General features: G+C 36.4%; 1 protein-coding gene across 2 annotated transcripts in view; it reads left to right on the forward strand.

Moving 5' to 3' along the window:
- Window positions 1-22,641, forward strand: part of ODAD2 (outer dynein arm docking complex subunit 2) — a 181,727-nt gene that overhangs the window by 21,767 nt on the left and 137,319 nt on the right. Inside the window, exons 7-10 of one of the 2 annotated variants that reach the window (XM_055334519.1) lie at window positions 3,493-3,698; window positions 4,374-4,379; window positions 5,090-5,179; window positions 13,221-13,368. In XM_055334519.1, the coding sequence (XP_055190494.1) occupies window positions 3,493-3,698; window positions 4,374-4,379; window positions 5,090-5,179; window positions 13,221-13,368 (450 nt within the window). Of the gene's footprint in view, window positions 1-3,492; window positions 3,699-4,373; window positions 4,380-5,080; window positions 5,180-13,220; window positions 13,369-22,641 lie in introns of both variants that reach the window. The other variant, XM_055334518.1, reaches the window with a different exon arrangement.

The raw sequence follows: 22,641 nt of genomic DNA on the forward strand, positions 1-22,641 counted from the left end.
CCTCTGTCCTCTCCATCATATTGTTAGGCCTATCCAGTGAGGTTTTTTTTTTTTGGTTCATAAATTTCAGTTTCAAAATTTCTTTTTGGTTCTTCTTCATGTATTTACTTGTTGAGGCTTTTTAGTTTGTTTCAAGTCTTTAAAATTGCTCACTGAAGCATTTTTATGATGGCAGCTTTAAATTCATATCAAATTATTCCAACATCTATTTCATCTTGGTATAAACATTATTCTTACATTATCCTTTCTCATTCAAGTTGTGATCTTTCTGGTTCTTGGTAGGATGAATGATCTTTTATTGTCTTGGATATTTGGGGCATTATGTTGTGAAACTCTGGATTTTATTTAGATCTTTTGTTTTAGCAGGCCTTCTCTGGCACTTTGTTGGTGGAGTCTGGAGGTCCTGCAAGGTCTGAGTTTTTCACTTTCCATTGACAACTCTGGTAGTATAGTATGCTTCATTACCATTGGACAGGGGTGGAAGTTCAGTTCCTATGAAGCCTCTGCTGACACTAGGCTGATAGGGAGGGAGAGTGCCTTCTTACATGCTTCCCATGGGGCCTCTACTTAACCCATGGGAGATGAGCCCATTGCTGCTTTGAGGTGGTGATTTTATTGCATTTCTTGAGATGATCGCACGATTATCCTTCTTTTGTCTGTTGATGACTTTTTTGAGTATTGAACTAGCATTCAATTCTGGAGTAAATCCCAATTCATCATTATGTCTTACCCTATTTGACATTACTGGATGAAATTTGATAGTATTTTACTGAGGATATTTGCATCTATAATCATGAAAGACATGGGTTAGTAGTTATTTTTTAACATCTTTATCTGGTGTTGGTAGCTGGGTAATGTGGCCTCAGAAAATGAATTGGGAAATATTCACTTACTTTTCTTCTTTCTAGAATTCTTCATACAAATTGGATATTATTCCTTTCTTAAATATTTGACACAATTCACCAGTGAAGCCATCTGTGCCTGTAGCTTTCTTTGTTGGAATGTTTTTATATTGAGAATTTGATTTCTTTAATAGATATAGAGCTAGTCCAGTTTCTTCTTCTTGAGCCTTGGTAGTTTGTGTGTTTCAGTGAATTCTTACATTTTATCCAACTTATCTAATTTATTGGCATCAAGTATGACATTCCATTATTATCCTTTAATGTCTGGAAGATCTTTTGTGATGACTGCTCTTTCAATTCTGATACGGATCATTTGAGTCTTCTCTCTTTTTATTCTTGATTAATCTGGAAAGAAGTGGTTGATTTTATTTAAAGAACAGTTATTTGTTTCATTGATTTTTTTGGCTGCTTTCCTTTTTATTTGATTTCTGCTCTTGATGATTTTATTTTCCTTCTGATTTTTTTGGGTTTAATTTGCTCTTATTTAATCTCTTAATTTGGAAGTTTAGCCATTCATTTGAGACCTTTATTTTTTCTACTATAAAGTTTTATCCTGTAAATTTCTATATGAACACTACATGAACTACATTCCATAGATTTTGATATGTTTTCAGGCAAATTAATATATCTGAAGATTTTCTAGTTATCTTTCTTTTACTGGTTTCTGGTTTAATTCCATTGAATTAAGAGAAGATTTTTTTTGTATGATTTTAGTCCTTTTAGCTTTGTAGATGTTTGTTTTATGGACCAAAATGTGGTCAATTTTGGTGATTTCTTTTTTGTTTGAGAGCAATATGGGTCCTGCTGCCATTGGGTACTATGTTCTATAATTGTCAGTTTTGTCAATGTAATTGATAGTATTGCTCAGTTCTCTATATTATTAATTTTTGTGTGCTTATTTTATTGATTACTGAAAGAGGAGTTTTTGAAGTCTTATAATTGTGGGCTTATCTATTTTTCTTTTTAGTTACATTTTTTTCTAAATGTACTTTGAAGTTCTGTTGTTTGGTAAATATACAGTAAGAGTTGTGTTGACTATCATTATGTGTCTCCCTTTTTAGGTCTGATAATATTTTGTTTTTAAGTCCATTTTGTTTGATTTTAATGTAACCATTCCTGCATTTTTTGATTATTGGTTGTATGGAAAGTGGGTTTTTAAATACCTTTTTCATCCAATTCAATCCAGTTTTTTTTAACTGAAGTTTTAAATCATTTTTATTTAATGTAACTAGGGATTGATTTGAATTTAAGTTTACTAACTTGCTACTTGTTTCTTTTTTGTCTCATTTGTTCTTTGTTATTTTTTCCCTCTTTTCCTGCCCTTTTCGTATTAATTGAGCCTTTAAAAATGATTGTTTTATTTATGCTTTTTGTCAGTTATACTTCTTAAAAGTTTCATGGTGACTGCCCTAGGGCTCATAATGTATATCTCTAATTTATCCTAACCACCTTTAAATACTGTCTTACCATTTCACAAAGACTTTAAGAACTTATCACAGTAACCTTCAGTGCCTCTCCCTACCCTTGGCACTATTGTCATGCATTTTACTTTTGTATCCTATTAACCCCTCAACACAACGATACTATTTTTACATTAGAGAATCAATTACATTTTAGAATGATTAAAAATAATATGAAGAGTCTTTTATATTTTTACCATTTCTACAGATTTTCATTTCTTTGTATAGATGTGGTATAGTCCTCTTTCTGGTATGTTATTCCTTCTGAATGAAGAACTTCATCGCCATTTCTTTAGCACAGGCCTTCCGGAAGTTGAACGAGAATTCTCTGGTTTTGATCATCTATGAAAGTCTTTATTTTGCCCTTATTTTTGAAAGCTTTTCTTTTTTTAAAATCTCTATTTAGAATTTTGGGTTGGCAGGTCTTTTTTTAAAAAAATATTTTAAAGCTGTCATTCTCTTTTCCTTTGGCTTGCATTGTTTTTGATAAGTATTTTTTAATCATTATATTTCTTCCTCTGTCATGTGTCTTTTAAATATAATGACTTCCTCTGTCATGTGTCTTTTATCTCTGGCTAACTGCAAAATATGCTTTTAATCCTTTGTTTCAGAAATTTATACATGATGTGTCTCAGTCAATATAGCATCTGAGTTTAGATATTTTTTTTAAAGATTTTATTTATTGATGAAAGTTACACAGAGAGAGGCAGAGACATAGGCAGAGGGAGAAGCAGGCCCCTTGCAGGGAGCCCGATGTGGAATTCAATCCTGGGACCCCAGGATCACACCCTGAGCCAAAGACAGACACTCAAACACTGAGCCACCCAGGCAGCCCTTGAGTTTAGATCTGTCTGGCAGTAGTGAGGAGTGAGTAGGTCTAACCCTGCTGTTGTATCTGTGTGTGCTGCAGTGGGGAGGGGAGCTTAGGAACATCACATTTCTGGCAACGTCACTCCAGTAGAGACCTGAGTCCTGAAGTGGCCCTTCTCTAGTGTGTGTCACTAAGCAACACAAGTTAGAGGCATCAGAGACTTCATTTTCTGAAGTTATCACTTTTTAATTTTCAGATAGCACAAAATAATTCAGAAGTGATGTCATTGTAAAAAATTACTGTTTTTTTGTACATAAAGGATATTAGATTCACTGAAGAATGGAAAAAAGAAAATGAAGAGCCTAAGGAGGTACCTAAGAAGGAAGAAGCAGACGCCCTTCCTAAAGCTTTTCTTGCTTCAAGCAAGAATATACTAGAGAAGAACCAAATTAACTTCGGGAAGACTCAAATGACCAAGAGATTAGAGCCAAGTTTAAACTGGAAGGCCACTGTTGATTTCAAAGAGTATGTAGAAATTTGCACGAGGGCTTCTCCGATACATCCTCAGTAACCACATTTGCCTAGTTGTTAGTTTATGTCATGGGAGAAAGTCCAGAGTAGATGTTGACATGTCCCTCCATAATACAAGTCAGTCCCTCCCTGCTCTTCATATTCCAAGTAGAAATATTTGGCGTGAATACGGTTTATGTGTGGGCACCAGAAGGGAAGGCAAGAGCACCATTAACTCAGTTGGTAGGTCAGGGCTAATATCACGTGAAAAAGATGATAAAAGACATGGAGGAATCTCACGGGCAATGTAAACGCAGTGGTAGGGACCTGAAGAAGTTAAGTGCTAGGTGAATTTAGAATGATTAAAATTATGTGAAGTGAATCAGGGAAATCTTGATAGAGACAGCATCTTATCTATTAACAGAACTTTAAGTAAATACCATAGAAAGGCTAGAGCCTCCAAAATATTAACAGGCTTAAGTGAAGCGGACACTAATTTAAAGAATGTCTGACATACAAAACGAGTTCCACTTAGGGACGTCTATAAATAGATACCTAAGCACAGATTAAGGCCCTGTGTTTCGTAAAAGCCGGCAGTTCGGAGATGCCAAGGACACTTTTTAAATTAGCATATAGCTTACAAATTTCAGCCTATTTTTAATGTTCCATGCGGTCCCCGATTGGGTAAAGCAAGAAGTGGCTCCCAGCTGCTCACAGGGGACCCTCACTTGCAGGGATTCTGAGAACCACAGAGTTGAGTACATGTTGCCAGCAAACCCAGAGAGCAGATGGAAGGAGTCCTGGGGAAAAAGGAGATGCTCTTGCTCCTCTAATTCTCATCAATTTTGAGGTGTTTGATCTCTGTGACTCCTATCTGAAGGAGTGTGAAAATGACAAATACACAGGCTGCTCTGTTATGCTGGAAGGTGAATTTTAAAATACAGCTCTTCCCACGTGCTGGCATTTTTCAGTTATGAGTTTACCTAGCCACTGTGTAATGAAAACCCACTATGTGCCAAGGACCACGCTAAACCTGGGAATCCCTGGAAAACCAGATCCAGGCCCTGTGGCAGGGTCGGGTGGGGAAGGGAAGTAACCAGGCAACTTTCACCCAGGGCAGGGTGTGCCCAGAGTAGAAGGCTCTGAGTGAAGGGGCCTGCAGAGTGACAGTTCCTAGTACTTGGTCCTTATAAAAGAAATACTGGCCAAAATGTGCCTGAAAGACTGAAGGGACATCCCAGGTGTCAGATGAGGCTGGAACTCATACAGTTATTTTCTGTATTAGGAAAACATGTCACACGGGTGCATGAAAATGATGAAATCTTTATGTACATTTCTATTTTTAATTTCCTATCAATCCACAATAAGTTAATTTTAAAATGTTAATATATTTTTAGGCACAAAAGCTTACTAAGAGACACTCAAGAGGAAAAACATGGAGGAAGACTTGAAAGGTCAGGACCACCTGTTTCACCTGGAAGAGCACCGTTAGTTCGGTACGTATCTATTAAAAGGAACCATCCTTTAAAGCCACCCTTTACCCAGTGGGCTAGTTAGCATGCAAATTTCTGGTGTTCTTATCATTACATTGGGGTCCTCTACTGGACCCTTGGACCCAACTAGTATTGACTAGTTATAAAAATGATAATACTGAATTTCTTTGAATATATTTACAAGATATCCTTTTAGTGAAGAGTTCCTTGAAACACAGGCATCTATTGGTACTAGTTAACTCTCTGTAAACCAATGAATTTAATGCTAATTGCCATGAGTTGAGTGATAGGAGAACTGGGCTCTTTGCTGATCTCTTACTTTTGAACAATCCTATCACAGCAAGGGTAAGTCATCTTCCTGAGCCTCATTTTACTCATCACTGGTGGCACTGCCAATCCTAAAGTGATAGATGTTATTTCTCATTAAAACAGCCATCAGGGCAGCCCGGGTGGCTCAGCGGTTTAGCGCCGCCTTCGGCCCAGAGCGTGATCCTGGAGTCCCGGGATCGAGTCCCACATCGGGCTCCCTGCATTTAGCCTGCTTCTTCCACTGCCTATGTCTCTGCCTCTCTCTTTCTCTCTCTCTCTGTGTCTCATGAATAAATAAATAAAATGTTTTAAAAAACAGCCATCAATAGAAGGCTAGTAAACTTCTGACTCCATTTTCATTTTGACAACAAAAGTGCATATGTGGAGGAGGGTCAGCTACTTTTGTTAGTGAGTTTGGGGTAGTAGTGGGAAGAAATGCAGACATTTCACATTATAAAGTTTGTGCACGCAGAAAAAGAAGAAACTTTAAGACACCCTACTACATTAATCCTATATTCTCGGGTTCAACATAATAAATTATTTGATTTATTTGACAATTTTTAAAACTTTTTATTTTGAAATAATTACAGATTCACAGAATGCTGCAAATATAGTACAGAGGAGTCTCATACTCTTCACCTAGCTTCTCCCAGTGGTTGCATCTTGCATAACTATCCTACAGCACCGAAACCAGGAGACTGATCTTGATATAATGTGCATGTATCATTTCCTATCACTTTATTCCATGTAGATGTGTGTGATGATCATGTCAGTCAGTGTGTGGAAGGGTTCCATCACCACTGGGAAGCCGCTCTTGCCACCTCTTTATAGTTATGCCCACACCTCTTCCCTATAATCCTAACTCCTGGCAACCATTAACCTGTTATCCACTTCTATAATTTTATCATTTTGGGAATATCATGTAAATGGAATTATACATTTTTAATATGACTTTGTTTTCATCACTATAATACCCCTAAGATCCATCTAAGTTGTTGCATATGTTCATAGTCAATTGTTTTTTTATTTTTTATTTATTTATTTATTTATTTATTTATTCATTCATTCATTCATTCATTTATTTATTTTGCTGAGTAGCATTCCATGGTGTGGATGTACCATCATTTATTTAATTATTCACCTATTGGGAGCATTTTCATTGTTTGCAGCTTTTGGGTATTAAAAGTAAAGCTGCTATGAACAATCATATAAAAGCTTTTATATGGATGAAGTTTTCATTTCTCTAAGATAAATGCCCAATTGCTGACACATAATAATTATGTAGCTTTTTAAGAAACTATCTAACTTTTCCAGACTAGCTGTACCATTTAGTTCCCATCAAACACTTAGGGGAAACTGAGTTTCTCCTCATCCTTGCCTTTGCATCCAAACTTTTTTTTGGTTTTGGTTTTGATTTTGGTTTTGGTTTTGAGCTATTCTACAAGATGTATAGTATTATCTCATCATGGTCTTAGTATTTCTCTAATGGCTAGTGATGTTGAACATCTTTTCATGGGCTTATTGCCATCCATATATATTCTCTAGTGAAATGTCTCTTTGTCTTTTGTTTATTATGTTCTAATCAGATCACTTTTTAAATGTTGAGTTTTGAGAGTTCTTTATTCTGGATATCCTTGATTGAATATGTAGTATGCAGATATTTCCTTCTCCCTGTAAGTTGTTTCCTCATCCTTTTTATAGTCTCTCTCTCATAGAATAAGGTTTTACTATTGATGAGGTTCAATTTATCAATGTTTTCTTTTATGGGTTGTTTTGTTTTTGTTTTTAAAGATTTATATGTTTATTTTAGAGATAAAGAGAGTGCATGGGGAAGAGAAGGGGAGAGGGAGAGAGTCTCAAGCAGGCAGACCCTGTGCAGGGCTCAATCTTACAACCCTGAGATTGTGACCTGAGCCCAAACCAAGAGACGGATGCTCAACTGACTGAGCTACCCAGGTTCCTGTATGGGTTGTATTTTTGATGTCAGGTCGAAGAAGTCCTCATGAAGCCCTTGGTCCTTAAGATTATCACCTATTTTTTCTAAAAATGTTTATAGTTTTACATTATAAAGCCTCTGGCCTTTTTCTTTTTCTCATTTTTAGTGTGAGACTTTGGTCAAGATTTAGTTTTTGTTTTTTTTTGTTTTTTTTGTTTTTTTTTTTAAGTGGAGGTCCAATTTCTCCAGCACCATTTAATGAAAAGGTTATCCTTCCACCATTGAATTACTTTTGTATCTTTCTTTAAAATCAGTTCGGTGTACATATGTGGGGCTATTCTGGGTATCTGTTCTATTCCACTGATTTTTTTTTTTCATCTAGCCCCTCACCACTACCACACAATCTGTATTACTGTAGCTGTATAGTAAATTTTGAAGTCTGGAAAAGTGATTTCTCTCACTTTATTCTTTTTGTTTTTTTCAAAAATTGCTTTTAGTTATTCTAGTTCCTTTCCTTTCTGCATAAATTTTAGAATAATCTTGCTATATCTCTAACAGAAAAAAATCACTGATGATTTTCTTGGAAATTACATTAAATATCTATATTAATTTGGGAAGAATTGATATTTTTTCTATGTAGAATCTTCCAATCCATGAATATTGTATATCTCAGTTTATTTAAGTATTTGATTACTTTCATTAATGTTTTATGGTTTTCAGCATACAAATCTTGTGCATTTTTTCTTAGATTTACAGCTAGAAGTGGAAGTTCCAGTGCTGTATTGGTCAGCAGTGATCAAAGTGAACAATAGCCTTGTTTGTTCTCAATCTTAAGGGGAAAGTAGTCTTTCACCATTAAGTATGATGATGGTGTAGGTTTTTGTACAAATATTCTTTATCAAGTTGATAAAGGTCCTTTCTGTTCTTGGTTTTCTGAACATTTTTATTCACATTTGGGTGTTCATTTTGGTCAAATCTTTTTTCTACATCAATTGTATAATCATGTCATTTTTCTTCTATAGGCTGTTAGTGTGGTTGATTACACTGATTGATTTTTGAATACCAAATCAGCCTGGCATCTCTGTAGTAACCCCACTTGGTCATAGTGCACTCATCCTATTTATAGGTAGCTGAATTACATGTGCTTAATATTATGTTAAGAATTTTTGGGGATCCCTGGGTGGCGCAGCGGTTTAGCGCCTGCCTTTGGCCCAGGGTACAATCCTGGAGACCTGGGATCGAATCCCACGTCGGGCTCCCGGTGCATGGAGCCTGCTTCTCCCTCTGCCTGTGTCTCTGCCCACCCCCTGTGACTATCATAAATAAATAAAAAAAATTAAAAAAAAGAATTTTTGCATCCACAATCTTGAGAGATATTGTATTGGTTTTTGTTTTTGTTTGCACTGTCTTTGGTTTGATATCAGGCTTTGTAAAATGAGTTCCCTCCTATTCTATTTTCTAGAAGAGATCATATAAAATTTGGTGTTCTTCTGTGTGGTAAAATTCTACAATGAAACTATCTGGGCCTAAAGACTTCTGTTTTGGGTTTTTTAATTGTGAATTAAATTCTCTTAATAATTGTGCTATTCGGGATCCCTGGGTGGCGCAGTGGTTTAGCGCCTGCCTTTAGCCCAGGGCGCGATCCTGGAGACGCGGGATCGAATCCCATGTCGGGCTCCCGGTGCATGGAGCCTGCTTCTCCCTCTGCCTGTGTCTCTGCTTCTCTCTCTCTCTCTCTCTCTCTCTCTCTCTCTCTGTCTCTGTGTGGCTATCATAAATAAATAAAAAAAATAATTGTGCTATTCAAATTATGTGTTTCATATTGGGCAAGTTGTGATAGTTTATACTTTTTTTTGATAGTTTATACTTTAAAAGAACGGTCCATTTTATCTAGATTGTCAAATTTATGTGTATATAGTTGTTCATAGTTTTCTCTTATTATTCTTTTGTTGTCTGCAGGATCTGTAGTGATATCCCATGTTTCATTGTTGGTACTGGTATTTGTGTCTTTTCTTTTTCTTGTCAGTTATACTAGAGTCTTGTCAATTTTATTGATCTTTTCTTTAAGCAGCTTTTTGTTACTGATTTTTCAAATTGTTTTTCTGTTTTAATTTTATTGATTTCTGCTCTTTAGTATTTCCTTTTTTGTTTGCATTGGGTTTACTTTATTCTTTTTTCTAGTTTCTTTAGACTTAAGTTTAGATTATTGAATTGAGACTTCTCTTTTCCAATGCAAACATTTAGTGCTATATAATTCCCTTTCTGCACTGTGTTAGCTGTTATCTGTGTACAAAAGTTTTTGATATGTTGTATTTTCATTTTAATTTCTGTTCAGTGTGTTGTTTTTTTTTTTTAATTTCCCTTGAGGCTCGCTTCTTTGACCCAAGTGCATTTTTTGTTTGTTTGTTTCCAGACTCTTGGAGATTTTTCCTCTTCTGTTTGTTATTGATTTTTTTGTTTGATTTCATTATGGGCAATGAGCATACACTATATAATTTTAGTTCTTTTAAATTTGTTGAGGTTTTGTGTGGCCACACTATCTTGGTATAGAGTCTTTGGGTGCTTAAAAGAATGTAGAGCCTGCTGCTGTTGGAGTATTCTGTAAAAGTGGATTAAATCATATTGTTTGGTGGTGTTGATTTCTTCTATATCCTAGCTTATTTTCAGTCCAGTTGTTCCACAAATTGATGAGAGAGTAGTATTGATGTCTCTAAGTATAATTTTTCTGTTTCTCATTTTAGTTCTATTTTTGCTTTATGCATTTTGCAGCTCTGCTGTTTGGTGTGTACATATTTGGGATTGATATGTCTCTGTCATTATGTAATGTTCCTCTATATGCCTTGTCATTTTATTGATGTCTACCTAATCAGATTATTTTATAGACACTTCTGCTTTCTTTTGATTGTTTACATGGTGGGTTTTTTTCCTCTTTTTCTTTCAAACTAATGATATTATATCATTACATTTGAAATGAGTTCCATGTAGGTAGCATTTGGTTGATTCTCTTTTCTTTTTCTTTTTGGTACAGTAAGTTAAATTCTTTTAATTGGTGTATTTAGATCTTTTACCTTTAATGTCATTATTATGTTAGGGCTTAAGTTTGTCATTATATATATATATTTTTTTTTCTGTTCATTGTTTTTGGTTTGGTTTTGGTTTTGGTTTTCTTTCTCTCCATTCTCTCTAACCCTTTCTTCCATGAATGTCTTTTTTATCTATTACCTTTTGGAGCATGGTAAAAGAATGGGTAATTTTTAGGTTTTAATAATGTTTGAGATTCTATGATTCTCTTAATTTTTCTGAATCTTATGTAAATTTTATGTTTTAGCAGGCTTCCTCCTACATCACGTTGGTGGAATAAGATGTGTATTGTCTCCTCAGGTTAGAGAAGGAATTACAAGTTTTCAATTAGTCCTTCATTAACAACTTGGGGAGGTGAGCGAGGGGCTTCTCATCATTTTTAACTGGTAATGGAAGTTCAAGCTCTGACTAGGTCTCTGTGGATAACAGAGAGGAAGAGACTCTGTTTATATGTCAGTGGGGGTTGGGGTTGGTGGAAATCCTGACTCTCCATTAGGTCTCTTCTGACACAGGGATTAGGGAGTTTTGTTGTAGTCTGATAAAGGTAGAACACTCTTCTCTTAGCATTGTTAGCAGAAGTGGGGGTGAGCCACAGTGTTTTCTGTGGTGTTGACTAGAATAGATCATCTGTTGCCTAAAAGTTTTCTATCTTGTTAAGCTGTTCCTTTTCTGGTCCTCTGAGTAGAAAGAGCAGGCTTTTCTTAGGTGATTTTTTTCCTGTGCCCACTGATATTTCTGCATCACTATCTTCTCTAGTACCCAATCTGGAATACATGAGACAAAAAAATCAAGGAACTCACCATTGTGTTGCTCCTCAAGTCTGTAGATCCCTAAATAGTCTTTCTTCTCCTTTCAACCTGTCAGAGTCTTATCATGTTTGTTTTATATATAATATCCAGGATTTTTATGTACTTAAGATCTACTTCATCTTTCCTAAACTAAATGTTTGGCCTTTTAATTTCAATTTTAAGTCAAATTTTAGTGAGTCAGAAAATTCTAGAGTAATAGATAAGGGTAAAGGGGTAGTATATCCAAGCAACAACCATTACTCTGACAAAAATGTGAACTTCTCTATGTCTCTTCTTAAGTGGATATAATGATGTAGTAGAGAAGTATTTCTTAAGGTGGAATTCATAGGTCAGTGAAACATTGAGATTTGCTTATTTTTACCTCCCAAATGTATGGTTGCTATGGGGCAGGATGGGAAGGGAACCTCATAAAATAGGGAAAGCCATTTAAGGTTATATGTCAAAGGGTTCATCATTGGAAAAAGAGAACAGCTTTCCTTTGAGGTACTGATTTTTTTTAACATGATTTGGGAGTGATTGGGTCAACCCAGTGCACCTTGCTCTTAACTCCAGGAGCTTGCTAGGCTAAGGGAAAGTACATTTAGAGATTCTCTGGAGGATATAGGTTATTTAGTATATGTTTCAATCTGGGACCTTTGAGTTAAATTTATATTGGTTCTTAAGTAAGCCTTATCTACCAGATTTTGCTCTGGAACCAAACCAGGTTCCTGACATTTGTTGGACAAGAGAATACATTAAACTGAAACTCATCATGTGGCTTGATGAATTGGAACAGGCACTTCAGTTCAGGATTTCAGTTTCACTCCACTGCAGCCCAGACAGCACAGGAGCATCATTCTGCATGACTCTCTGTGCAAAAGCACCTTTCAAAAATAAAAAAAAAATAATCTTAAAAATTAATAAAACTCAGGGGTGCTTGGGTGAGTCAGTCAGTTAAGCATCTGCCTTCAGCTCAGGTCATGATCCCAGAATCCTGGGATCAAGCCCTGGCTCCACTTCAGGCTCCCTGTTCAGCACGGAGTCCGCTTCTCCCACCTGCTCTACCTATCCCCTGCTCATGCTCTCTCTCAAATAAATAAACAGAAGATCTTTTTTAAAATTAATAAAACTTGAAATTTACTTCTGTGCAATTATTAGAAATATGCTTTCTCCTTTGCTTCAAAACAGAATGAGTAAAGACATTGAGAGAAGAGATCACACAGGGGGATTGGAGGGAAGAGAGGATGGAGTGAAAGAGAAAATGAGAATGAATTAGATATGGTGATGAAAGCTTGAGTAAACTTGCTGGTATCCATGCCCTGATGTTGAATTAGAAGCTTCTAGAGCAGTGAGGAACAAAGTGTACTCCCTTTCATAAAAGAGACACCCTTCCTGTGGGCATTTGCAGTGCTGCCCAATTGAACTCTCCCTGATGATAGAAATGGTTTCTATCTGAGCTTCTGGTATAGTAGGTGAGTGTTGAGTGCTTGAAATGTGGCTATTTTGACTGAAAAACTGAATTTTTAATTGTATTTCATTTCAATTTGATAAATAAATATAAACGTGATTCAATAAATAAATTTAAATAAATATAAACATAAATAACCAGAAGATATTTAACTTCTATGACTTGTGGCTGCCTGTTTGTACAGCACAGCCATAGGACATATACTTAATGCCTTTGTTCATTTCTTACTATTTTCTTTATTATTATTGCATGCAAAGCAATAATAATGAACTGCACCTGGTACAGAGACAGGGATTTATTCATCTCCTTGCTTAGATCTTAACAAAGATCTTTAGAACTCAGAAGGTATTGGTACCTTATACATTGCTTATGTTCATATTGCTGAAATATTAATGATTATAACCACATCCATTTTGTAGCATAAATATGTTTATTATATGTGGTGGTTGTTACTGTTCTTAGTAAGAGTGCTGAGAAGATTGAGGAAATTCTTAGTGACAGCTCCTCAGAGAATGAAGAAGATGAAGAACCACCTGATCATCGTCAGGAAGCAAATGCAGATTTGCCATCTGAATATTGGCAAATTCAGAAACTGGTGAAATATTTAAAGGTAAGACAAACCTCTTTGTATTGTGTTTACAATGATTCTTTTAATTCCTTTCCTAAAAATGTATATTCTATTTCCAAATTGATTATATATATATATGTTTTTTTTCAAATAAGAGTAGTAAAAACTCCTGTTATTATTTAAATGTGCATGGGGAACAGTCTTATTACCCTGTGTGCACAGGGGGAAGGTCTTTTACCCTGAGGATAGCATGGTTAGCCCTCGTGGAGCAGCCAGTCTGCCTAGTACCAACCCTTTCCCCTGGGCCATGGTAGCCAGCAGCTGTTATGACTTGCCATCATTTTACACCTTGCAGTATGCTGTGGCATCAAGAGCATGGATTTGTTTTAAAGTTGGACTATAATTTCTAGGCTGTGTTACTTACTAAAAGTATGGCTGTTGATTATAGCTTTGAGCCTTATTTTTCTTAACCTATGGAAAATAGGTTAATACCTGTCCTATAGGATTACTTCAGGGTTGGTAAAGCATATCTGAAAGATGTGGATAGTGTTTGGTACATTGTAGATACTTAAAATATGTATCAGTCCCTTTTCATTACTCTCAACATAATATGTGTAAACACATGTTACATAATAATGGCCTATATAATGTATTTAAGACTTGAATGGGGGCAGGGCAGGGAAAATGATTTGCCAAAACCCAGATTAATATCAGTGGATAACTGATATTGATAATGTCTAGGTAGGCCAGGACTAAAGCAATAGTTGAGAAGTACTCGTAAAAACATTTTTACTTAACTCATAGTTTCCTCCAGCTTTTCTACATAATCAAGTGAATCAAGGGCATTTGCCAGTGGCTTTGCAATATGTAAAGATATTTATGTGGCTCCTAAATTACTTAAGGCTACTTTTCTGGTGCCCTTGAATTGAGGTCCTTCAAAGCTGACAAGTAAAATAGTTTATACATACATTTTTGTGAATTCAATAAACGTCCTCTGCATGGACACAGCTTTGTAGCTGAAAAAGTTGCTTTAGAAGATAAATATGCCCCCTTTCTTAGCATGGTCCCAGCTGCAATTCCCTGTATTTCTCAGGAAAAAAAAATCTATGTTTTCCTGGATCCCAAGAAAAATTAGTCAAGAAATTGGGAAAAAGTATTCTAATTCTCCACTGCAACATAGATTTCAATGGCCAAACCAGGATCCAGGCAAGCAAATCAAAGATTTTCATCATTAAAAAAGGATGGGAGCTTCTGTGAAGCAAATCCTAATGCCCACCTTAGGTACTATGCTTTTGAAAGCCTAGTTATTAAATGCTTTGTTTTAAAATTTCATCTTAAGAATAATATCTTTTAAATAGTAAATATTTTTATATCAACTTCAATTTTTAGAATGGCTTTGATTTGGCATTTATTTCATGGTAATGTTCCCCTCTTTTAGTGGAGATCATTTTTACGTGTTATTGCAATAGATATGTTTGAGGTTTTTTTTAAATTTTTTTAAAAATTTATTTATGATAGTCACACAGAGAGAGAGAGAGGCAGAGACATAGGCAGAGGGAGAAGCAGGCTCCACGCACCGGGAGCCCGACGTGGGATTCGATTCCGGGTCTCCAGGATCGCTCCCTGGGCCAAAGGCAGGCGCTAAACCGCTGCGTCACCCAGGGATCCCTGAGGTTTTTTTAAATAGAAAACCTCTGAAATTTTTAGCAGATCTATCACAAAAAATGATATACTCTTTATTATTATGGAAAACTTTTAGGATCATCATTATCACCTAAAAATATATAAATACAATTTGGGAAAAAACATGGAATGATTATCATTTCAAGAATTCCTAAGAATTTGGAGATCTTATTCTGGGATCTTGAATATTCCTATCCTAGGAATTTGGAAATTATCTGGAGCACAGGCTGGAGGTCAGGCCCCATGGTCAGGCACATGCCCTTGGTGGGCGTCTTTGCATACAAATCATGCAGTCAACATAGTGGTTCAGCCTAGCATGCACAGCACCAATGTCCAGACTCAGAAGACCTTCCTGATGGTAGGAAGGACCGTGGATCTTCCCAGCATCTCTCCTGTACTCATAAGGCACATGTCACTCTGGTGGGGGCGGGGGGAGAGGAGGGAAATGCATCAGAGAATTTTGCCACCTAGCACTTGAACAACTTGAGCCAGATGGGAGCCCTGGTGGGATTATACAAAGAATTCTGGTCTGTTAACTTTATTTTATTAGTCAAAGGAAATAAAGAGTCAACAGGGAAGACACATGGATGGACCAGGAGGCACACTACCAGAGCAGTTAGAAGCATGACCTTCCATGTTAGAAAGATTCTAATTGGGTCAGGCATCTCCCACTTACTGGCTCAGTAGCCTTGAGGTATTTGACTGACCTCTGTGAGTTTCAGTTTGTTTTCTCATTGGTCAAGTTGGCGAAAACAAAGGTTCTCATGTTTTATGATTATTATGAAAAAGATCTGACACATATAAAATGCTTAGCAGAAAGTACTCAGTACTCATTAGTAATAATAATGACTTCTATTACATATTATTATTATTATTATAGACAACATATGGTGTGGAGTCTTCTTGACTTGCAAAGCTGGACTTCAACTTTTGCTTTAAATTTTCTAGCAACCAATAAAAGGAGGGAAATACAGAGTTAATACCGTGAGGCAAAGACTCTTACCATCATGAGGTAAAAATAGCCCAGTTGCCAATGTGTGTAACTGATCCTGGTACTAAGAGTAGAAAGAATTTTCTCCCTGAGGACTTAATGAAGCAGACAGTGAGCGTGGTAGTGAATGACATCCTTAATAATATCCTCCCAGTGAACATGGCAATGAGAGTTTCTCGTAATAGCCTAACTATTGGATAACTATCTTGAGTTTTTCGACTATTTAGGATAAGTCCATATAAATTAGGCCAAAAAGGGATGCACTATTTCTGTCCCAGAACAGCTAAGGAAAACATTTATTGATGAAGTGCTACTTAAGCTTGCACAAGTTATTCATCAATAAATCATGTGCAAATGTGATACTTTTGGCCAGACAGTAAATTGCTTGGAATTATTATAGTTCCCACAGGTAGATATTCTTAACATAGCCAATAAAAGAAAAAGTATATCTACAAATGATTTCAAGCTTTTTGACACAGATAAATGTTTTATATGGGGACACAAAAGGATATTAAAATTCTATGAAATGCAAAATTGAATGTCTCTAGGTAATCTCAAAATAAATACACCTGACATTTTAATTGCAGACTTATGCCTTAAATGTAGACTTACACTAGTAGAGAAATGTTAATGTTGACCTGACTTTCTACTTACCATTTTCCAAGTACAGCAATGTCTGTAATTGTTGAAAAAAGTTTGATGAGCTCATTAATACCCAAACAGGTCAATGAACTATAGCTTGTTATTTATCCAGAGCTATGAGCTCAGATCTTGGCATGTAAGTAAAGGGAATTTATATTTAATTATTTGGCTTTGACATACATTCATTTCAACTTACAAGTTTTATATATGCATATATTCTTTTAATCTAGATTTTTAGAATACAATTTAATTTTTAAACTAATGAAGACTTTGCATTTTTACTTTTTAACCTTCCAACTTCTTCCTCCCCCCACACACATAACAGATGATTCTGTACCCGAATTCTAAAAGAAGCAATAAACCACCTTTTCAGCTTCCTTAGCAAGAAACACATTCTTTCTTCTGCTATCTTTATGGTTCAGCTTGTCTGTCTTGTCAGCTACTCAAATGGAAAGACCATATTAAGCTCACTTTTATGTCTTGCGGAGTGCCTAGCCAGTGAGTACAGGCTTGTCTCTCTACCCTCTGCTCAGGAGGTGTGACGGGGAGAGAATGGGTTCCCAAAGGGCCAGGCTGTGCTGTTCTTCATGCTCAGCTCCTTGAGAGCAGTTTTTCCTCCCTGTGAGCCAGAGTCATTCCTTCTGCTCTTGACATCTTTCCCACCTTCTCTTACCCTCTCCCTTTCCTGTTCCCTTTCTCCATGTAGATATGCAATTTTATTGCTGTATATGCTAGCTTTCTATGGGTATTATTTTTCCCCTGGCCAGAGCTGCTTTAAAATCTCGCAATTAAAATGTTTTGCTTTGAATTGATTCCAGCAATTGGGGAAGATAGTTTGTTAAGGTGCATCCCACGCTGATTCTGTGAAGTTTTGTAAAATTTGGAAGTTTTACTACTCAACCAGTTACATTCACAAAGAACACCTTTATGAAATAGGAGGAGAGTTGCAGAATTTTATTTTGTTTGGAAATGTGGATTAGTCACAAGTATTATAGTATTATAAGTTAATACAAATGGGTACTCCAGTCAAGTGAGAGAAAATGTTGAACAGTTGTAACTATAAGTAGATCTGCATTTCATACACATTATACCTATCATGAAACTGAAGAATGAATTTCTGGACACAAGGTTTCAAGTCTATTGAAATCCATTACTATGTGGATTGGAGAAGGATTGGGTATGGAACTTAATACTGTAGGATAAATAAATCCAGGAGAAAATTGAGGAGGCTATAGAGTGATGCCAAGAATGTGACTGGTTAAGATTTTAGGTAGTTTGGAGGGATCACAGAGACTGGGTCTAGAATCATGCTCTATCTCCCTTATAGGCATTTCCTTGTCACTTGAGGATAAGATGTCAATACTACTCTGGCATTACCTCCAAACTCAGATGGGAGATTATTAGCAAGCAGGCTTGTAGATGTCTGCCGCTACTCTGAAGTGCTTCATCTCAACTGGTCTTGTTCCTGGGTCCTTGAGGCAATAATGGAAGCATCTGGGGTTAATCCCCAGGGCCATCTTCCCAGGTGTGTCTCTTTCTTGCAGGATGCCTATTTCTACACCTGGGGTTTTGATCAGAGCCCAGCCAGGGGATCAGGATGATGAAAGCAGGGATTTAGAAAGTTGAGTCCAGCAGTAGGTGGTCTACATAATGAATCAGACTGGGAAGAGACAGAAGACCAGTAACCAGGGGGTTGCAGTGATCAGAGTGTGCTGGGGGCTTTGAATAGGATACTGTCCTTGGAAGTATCTTGGAAGCAGCAAAGAAATGGCTAGGAAAGGAAGCAGGTCAGTTTATGAGGAGGCTTGGGTTTGGATCAGATTGAGTTTGAAGAGAATGAAATACCCAAATAGAAATGCCCATGCCGTAGTTGGAAATAAAGGACTGAAGCTCACATTATTCATTAAAAATCGAACTACTGCTTCTGCAGCCTGGGGCATGAATGAGCATGTGGAGCATTGTGCCTGTTTTTGTCTTTTTATTCATGAAGGAATATGACCTCTTAATAACTAATCAGAAAGTAGCTGCCTCCCTTTCCAGTTAGTACAACCAAGGCAAGTTTTTTTTTAAAGATTTTATTTATTCACTCACAAGAGACACACAGAGAGAGGCAGAGACAATGGAAGAGGGAGAAGCAGGCTCCCTATGGGGAGCCCAATATGGGACTCAATCCCAGGACCCTGGGATCACGACCTGAGCTAAAGGCAGATGTTCAACCGCTGAGCCACCCAGCCATCCCCCAAAGCAATATTTTTAGATCAAAATTCCAATATTATTCCAATAGAAGTCTTTCCTTAAATATTAGTTTGCCAGCTTACAGATGGATTCATCAGCCTTTTTTTTTTAATCTTAAAGTAACATTTTATTTGGTAATTTTATGCAACTAGCCAGTAGATAAAAAAGATTAATTAAAGAAAGATAGGAAAGTTTGAAGCAAAAAGAGAACGATGTTTGTTTTGTTCCTTCCAGTCGAAAGTTGTAAGGTAAGTTGTAAGTCGAATGTTGTAAGGTTCCTTCCAGTCGAAAGCTCCTACACCCTAAAACCATAAGGAACTAGCTATGATGAAGTCAGGGAAAGATGGGGTTTTTAATGTAAATTCACAAATGTGGTACCATTCTTAAATGTTAAATCTGTGCAGTCGTTGTTCCCAAGTCCTGGGGGATGGTGATATTGTCCAGACATGTGTCACTCAGTGGAGAATGGCTAATGCTGCTGCTGAGTGACATCATATGATCACAACTGGGCATCACCACACATTCATTCTCTTCCCCCAGCCACCATGTTGTGAGGGTGGTGCCTAATTTTTTTTTTATTGTCTTTGATCAAATTCGTGAAACACTGGTGTTTATTTCACCTTTCATGTGAGCCAGGGGTCTTGCTAGTTACTCTCCTGCTCTGTTACGTATCTGCAAATTGAGATCTCTCAGGCCATGAAAAGTGAAGTTACCTCCCAGCTTTGCAGTGACCAAGACTCTATTCCACAGTGAGCAGAATCACATCAGAATCTCAAAGAATCACATCAGAAATTCCACAAGGCTTCTCAGGAGACCCCGCAGGCTCTGTCCTTGGCATGTTTTAGATTTCCCCGTCTGGAAGGGGATTCGCTGCAGAGACATTTTGAAACTTTAAAACCTTTGTTAAAGACTACTTTTGTGGCATTCAGTTCCTTAATAATCTTTCATGAGCTGATTAAACACACACACACACACACACACACACACACACACCTTAATTGGTTAAAGAGTTCTTCTAAGTGGTAATTGGGAGTTATATGATTTTTCATTGCAGGAATTTGATGTACTTTACAATCAATTACAGTTAATTAAATTCCTTTCCCCTTACTCGGGTTTTGGGTATGGAGGTGCAGGTAGTGTGATCCTTATTTCATTGGTGGAAAAGCTGAGAAATAGTTCACTCTGGGCCACACAGAAGGCGAGGCGGCCGTGGGCCAGGCTGATGTCCAGGCTTCTATCTTTACTGTCTGTTGCCTAGTTATTCTGTCCCTCTGTCAAGAAACTCAGGACACAGAGGGCCTTCACGCCTTGCTGTCGTGTCCTCCTATTTACTCTCTTGTTTGGTTTTCTTCATTTGAGTAAGAAACTAAATAAACAGGGAGCATTTCTAAACAAAGGAATTCAATGTTCATTTTTGGAAGGCACTATGAGAGTGTGCTCTTTGGCTAAGTTTATACTGAAAGAGATGAAGAAGATTGTGATAGAAGAGTGTTATTTGTGTTCAGCAGAATCCTTAAAAAATGGAAAAAATGGTCACTTTTTATATATTCAAATGAATGGCAGTAGTTAGAAAGCAAAGTTACTACCACCTTCCTGAGAAAGTCTTTAAGTTAATACATGTGGTGTTGCATTGATGTGGGTTAAATTTAAAAAAAAATGTCTCCATGACAAAAGAGTTTTATCCTTAAAAAAAAAACACTATCTGTTAGAAATCATAAGATATTTTAAATTGCATCACCTAAAAAATTTCTACTTAGTAGAATTTGCACTTATGTTTTCTTAAATACTGCAAGGTAAGTCATTAAGTACTTGGATTACTTGAGTTGTGTGTCACTTGTATATTTATATATTGCCCCCCCAAAAAATGATCCTTTGTTTTGTTACAAAGGAGGTCATGAAAGTGATGGAGTCTCCTCATCTCCACAGAGGAATCTGTATTCCACAAATAAACTAATTGAGCTTTTTAGTTTTTGAGCTATAAGGTCTTTTTGCCCCTTGGGTATTATAAACAAGAGTGGAGAAAAGCAAAGATAATTGGATAAGAACAATAAAGTAATGCTGCTGAATCATAACACTTCATGCCACCATTGGCTGACATTATACAACCACATCAACTTGCCTACTGGAAAATGACAATGTTAAAAATCTCAAGGGAGCTCTCTTAAGCTTTAACTCATTCATTCATTCATTCATTCATTCATAAATGTACCTGTGAGCCCGCCCAGCTGGAGTACAATTATATGATACTACACATTGCTCATCTAGCTAGTCATAAGATATTTGACTGTAAAGAACTTTGCTATCAAACTTTTATGTGACTTCTGTTCAGTTTTATGTAATCTGAAAATGTAACCAATCTTTTGCGGGGAATTTGTTGCTCAGTGTATTGCCAGCAACACTATTGTTTGTTCCTCAAAGTATGCTTTCCCCCAAATTTACTTGAGAGGCTAAATAAATGCTAGAAAGTAGCGTTGCCTAGTTCCCAGTTTGTATAATGCTTTAGGCTGCTTTACTTTTTATTGAAAAAACACATATTCAGGTCCTATTATAAAAGTTTGCACATTGAAGAATATAAATAGAAGAGTTAAGGAGTAAAAGGTACCAGATTTGGTATAAGTGATCTTTTCATTTTACATGCATATACTTCTTCTGTACTCATTATTAGAAATTGCATATTTGTAGGAAAAATATTAAACTCTAGGTCCCATTCTGGTCCACTAGCCTTTGCTAGTCCCACTGGCAAAGGCTGTGGCTCCTTTCCCAGCTCCTGCTGTCTGGGGGTGTGTGGCTGGCTGTGGCCTTCTGATATTTCTGGGACATGCAAGGCATTGCAGAAGCACACGTTTCTCTTCTAGCCCTCCCTTATCTCTTTTCTGTATTTAAGTTATTTAAATATTATAAAAATAATACATTAATATATACCCTAAAATTTAAGCCATGCAAAAGAATAACAGGGAAAGCCCCCTTCCAGATGTTTGTTTATATAAATATACATATGAAATTTTTATGTACGAAATGAAGTCAGACTACTTGTTATGTGACATTTTGCATTTTATATTTAATGTTTTCTTGGTGATCTTCCATATCTGCCTCAGTTCTTTTAATTACCACATAGTTTTGTACTATATGAATATATCAATAATTTATGTAACAGTTCCCTTACTGATAACATTTTGCCTTGTCTCCCAGATCAATTTTCATTATTACAACATTGTAAATATTTTTACATATTCTTTGGATATGTATCCTATTTCTGTAGGATAGCTGCTTTGAAGTAGAATTGCTTGGGTCAAAGACTCTGTACATTTAAAATTTTGATAGTTCTAATGGGAAGGTGTTGTTCAATTGGTACAAAATTCTAGTTTCACAAGCTCTAGAGAGCGGCACAGCATAGTTAACAATATTGAATTGTAATTTAAAAAATGTAAGAGGGTATTTGATCTCATGGTAAGTGTAAGTATGACAAAAAGGGAAGAGACATAAGAAAACTTTTGGAGGCAATGGATGTTCCTGTTATCTTGATTGTGGTGATGGTTTCACAGATGTACGCATATGTCCCAACTCGTTTTTTGCATATCAGTTCCACCTCAATCTATTTTAAACAAGAAACAATATATGCACAATGAAGTTAGAGAAGTACTACAATGAAATTTTAAAATTTAAAGAGAAATAATGAAAAGTAATAAACTGACCAAGCTTGGTTTGAATAAAAAAAATTTTTATAGCTACTTACACAAAGCAAATATTAGTTTACACTCAATTAA

The sequence above is a fragment of the Nyctereutes procyonoides genome, unplaced genomic scaffold, assembly GCF_905146905.1.
Source record: "Nyctereutes procyonoides isolate TBG_1078 unplaced genomic scaffold, NYPRO_anot_genome, whole genome shotgun sequence".
In the NCBI taxonomy this organism is placed as follows: Eukaryota; Metazoa; Chordata; class Mammalia; order Carnivora; family Canidae; genus Nyctereutes; species Nyctereutes procyonoides.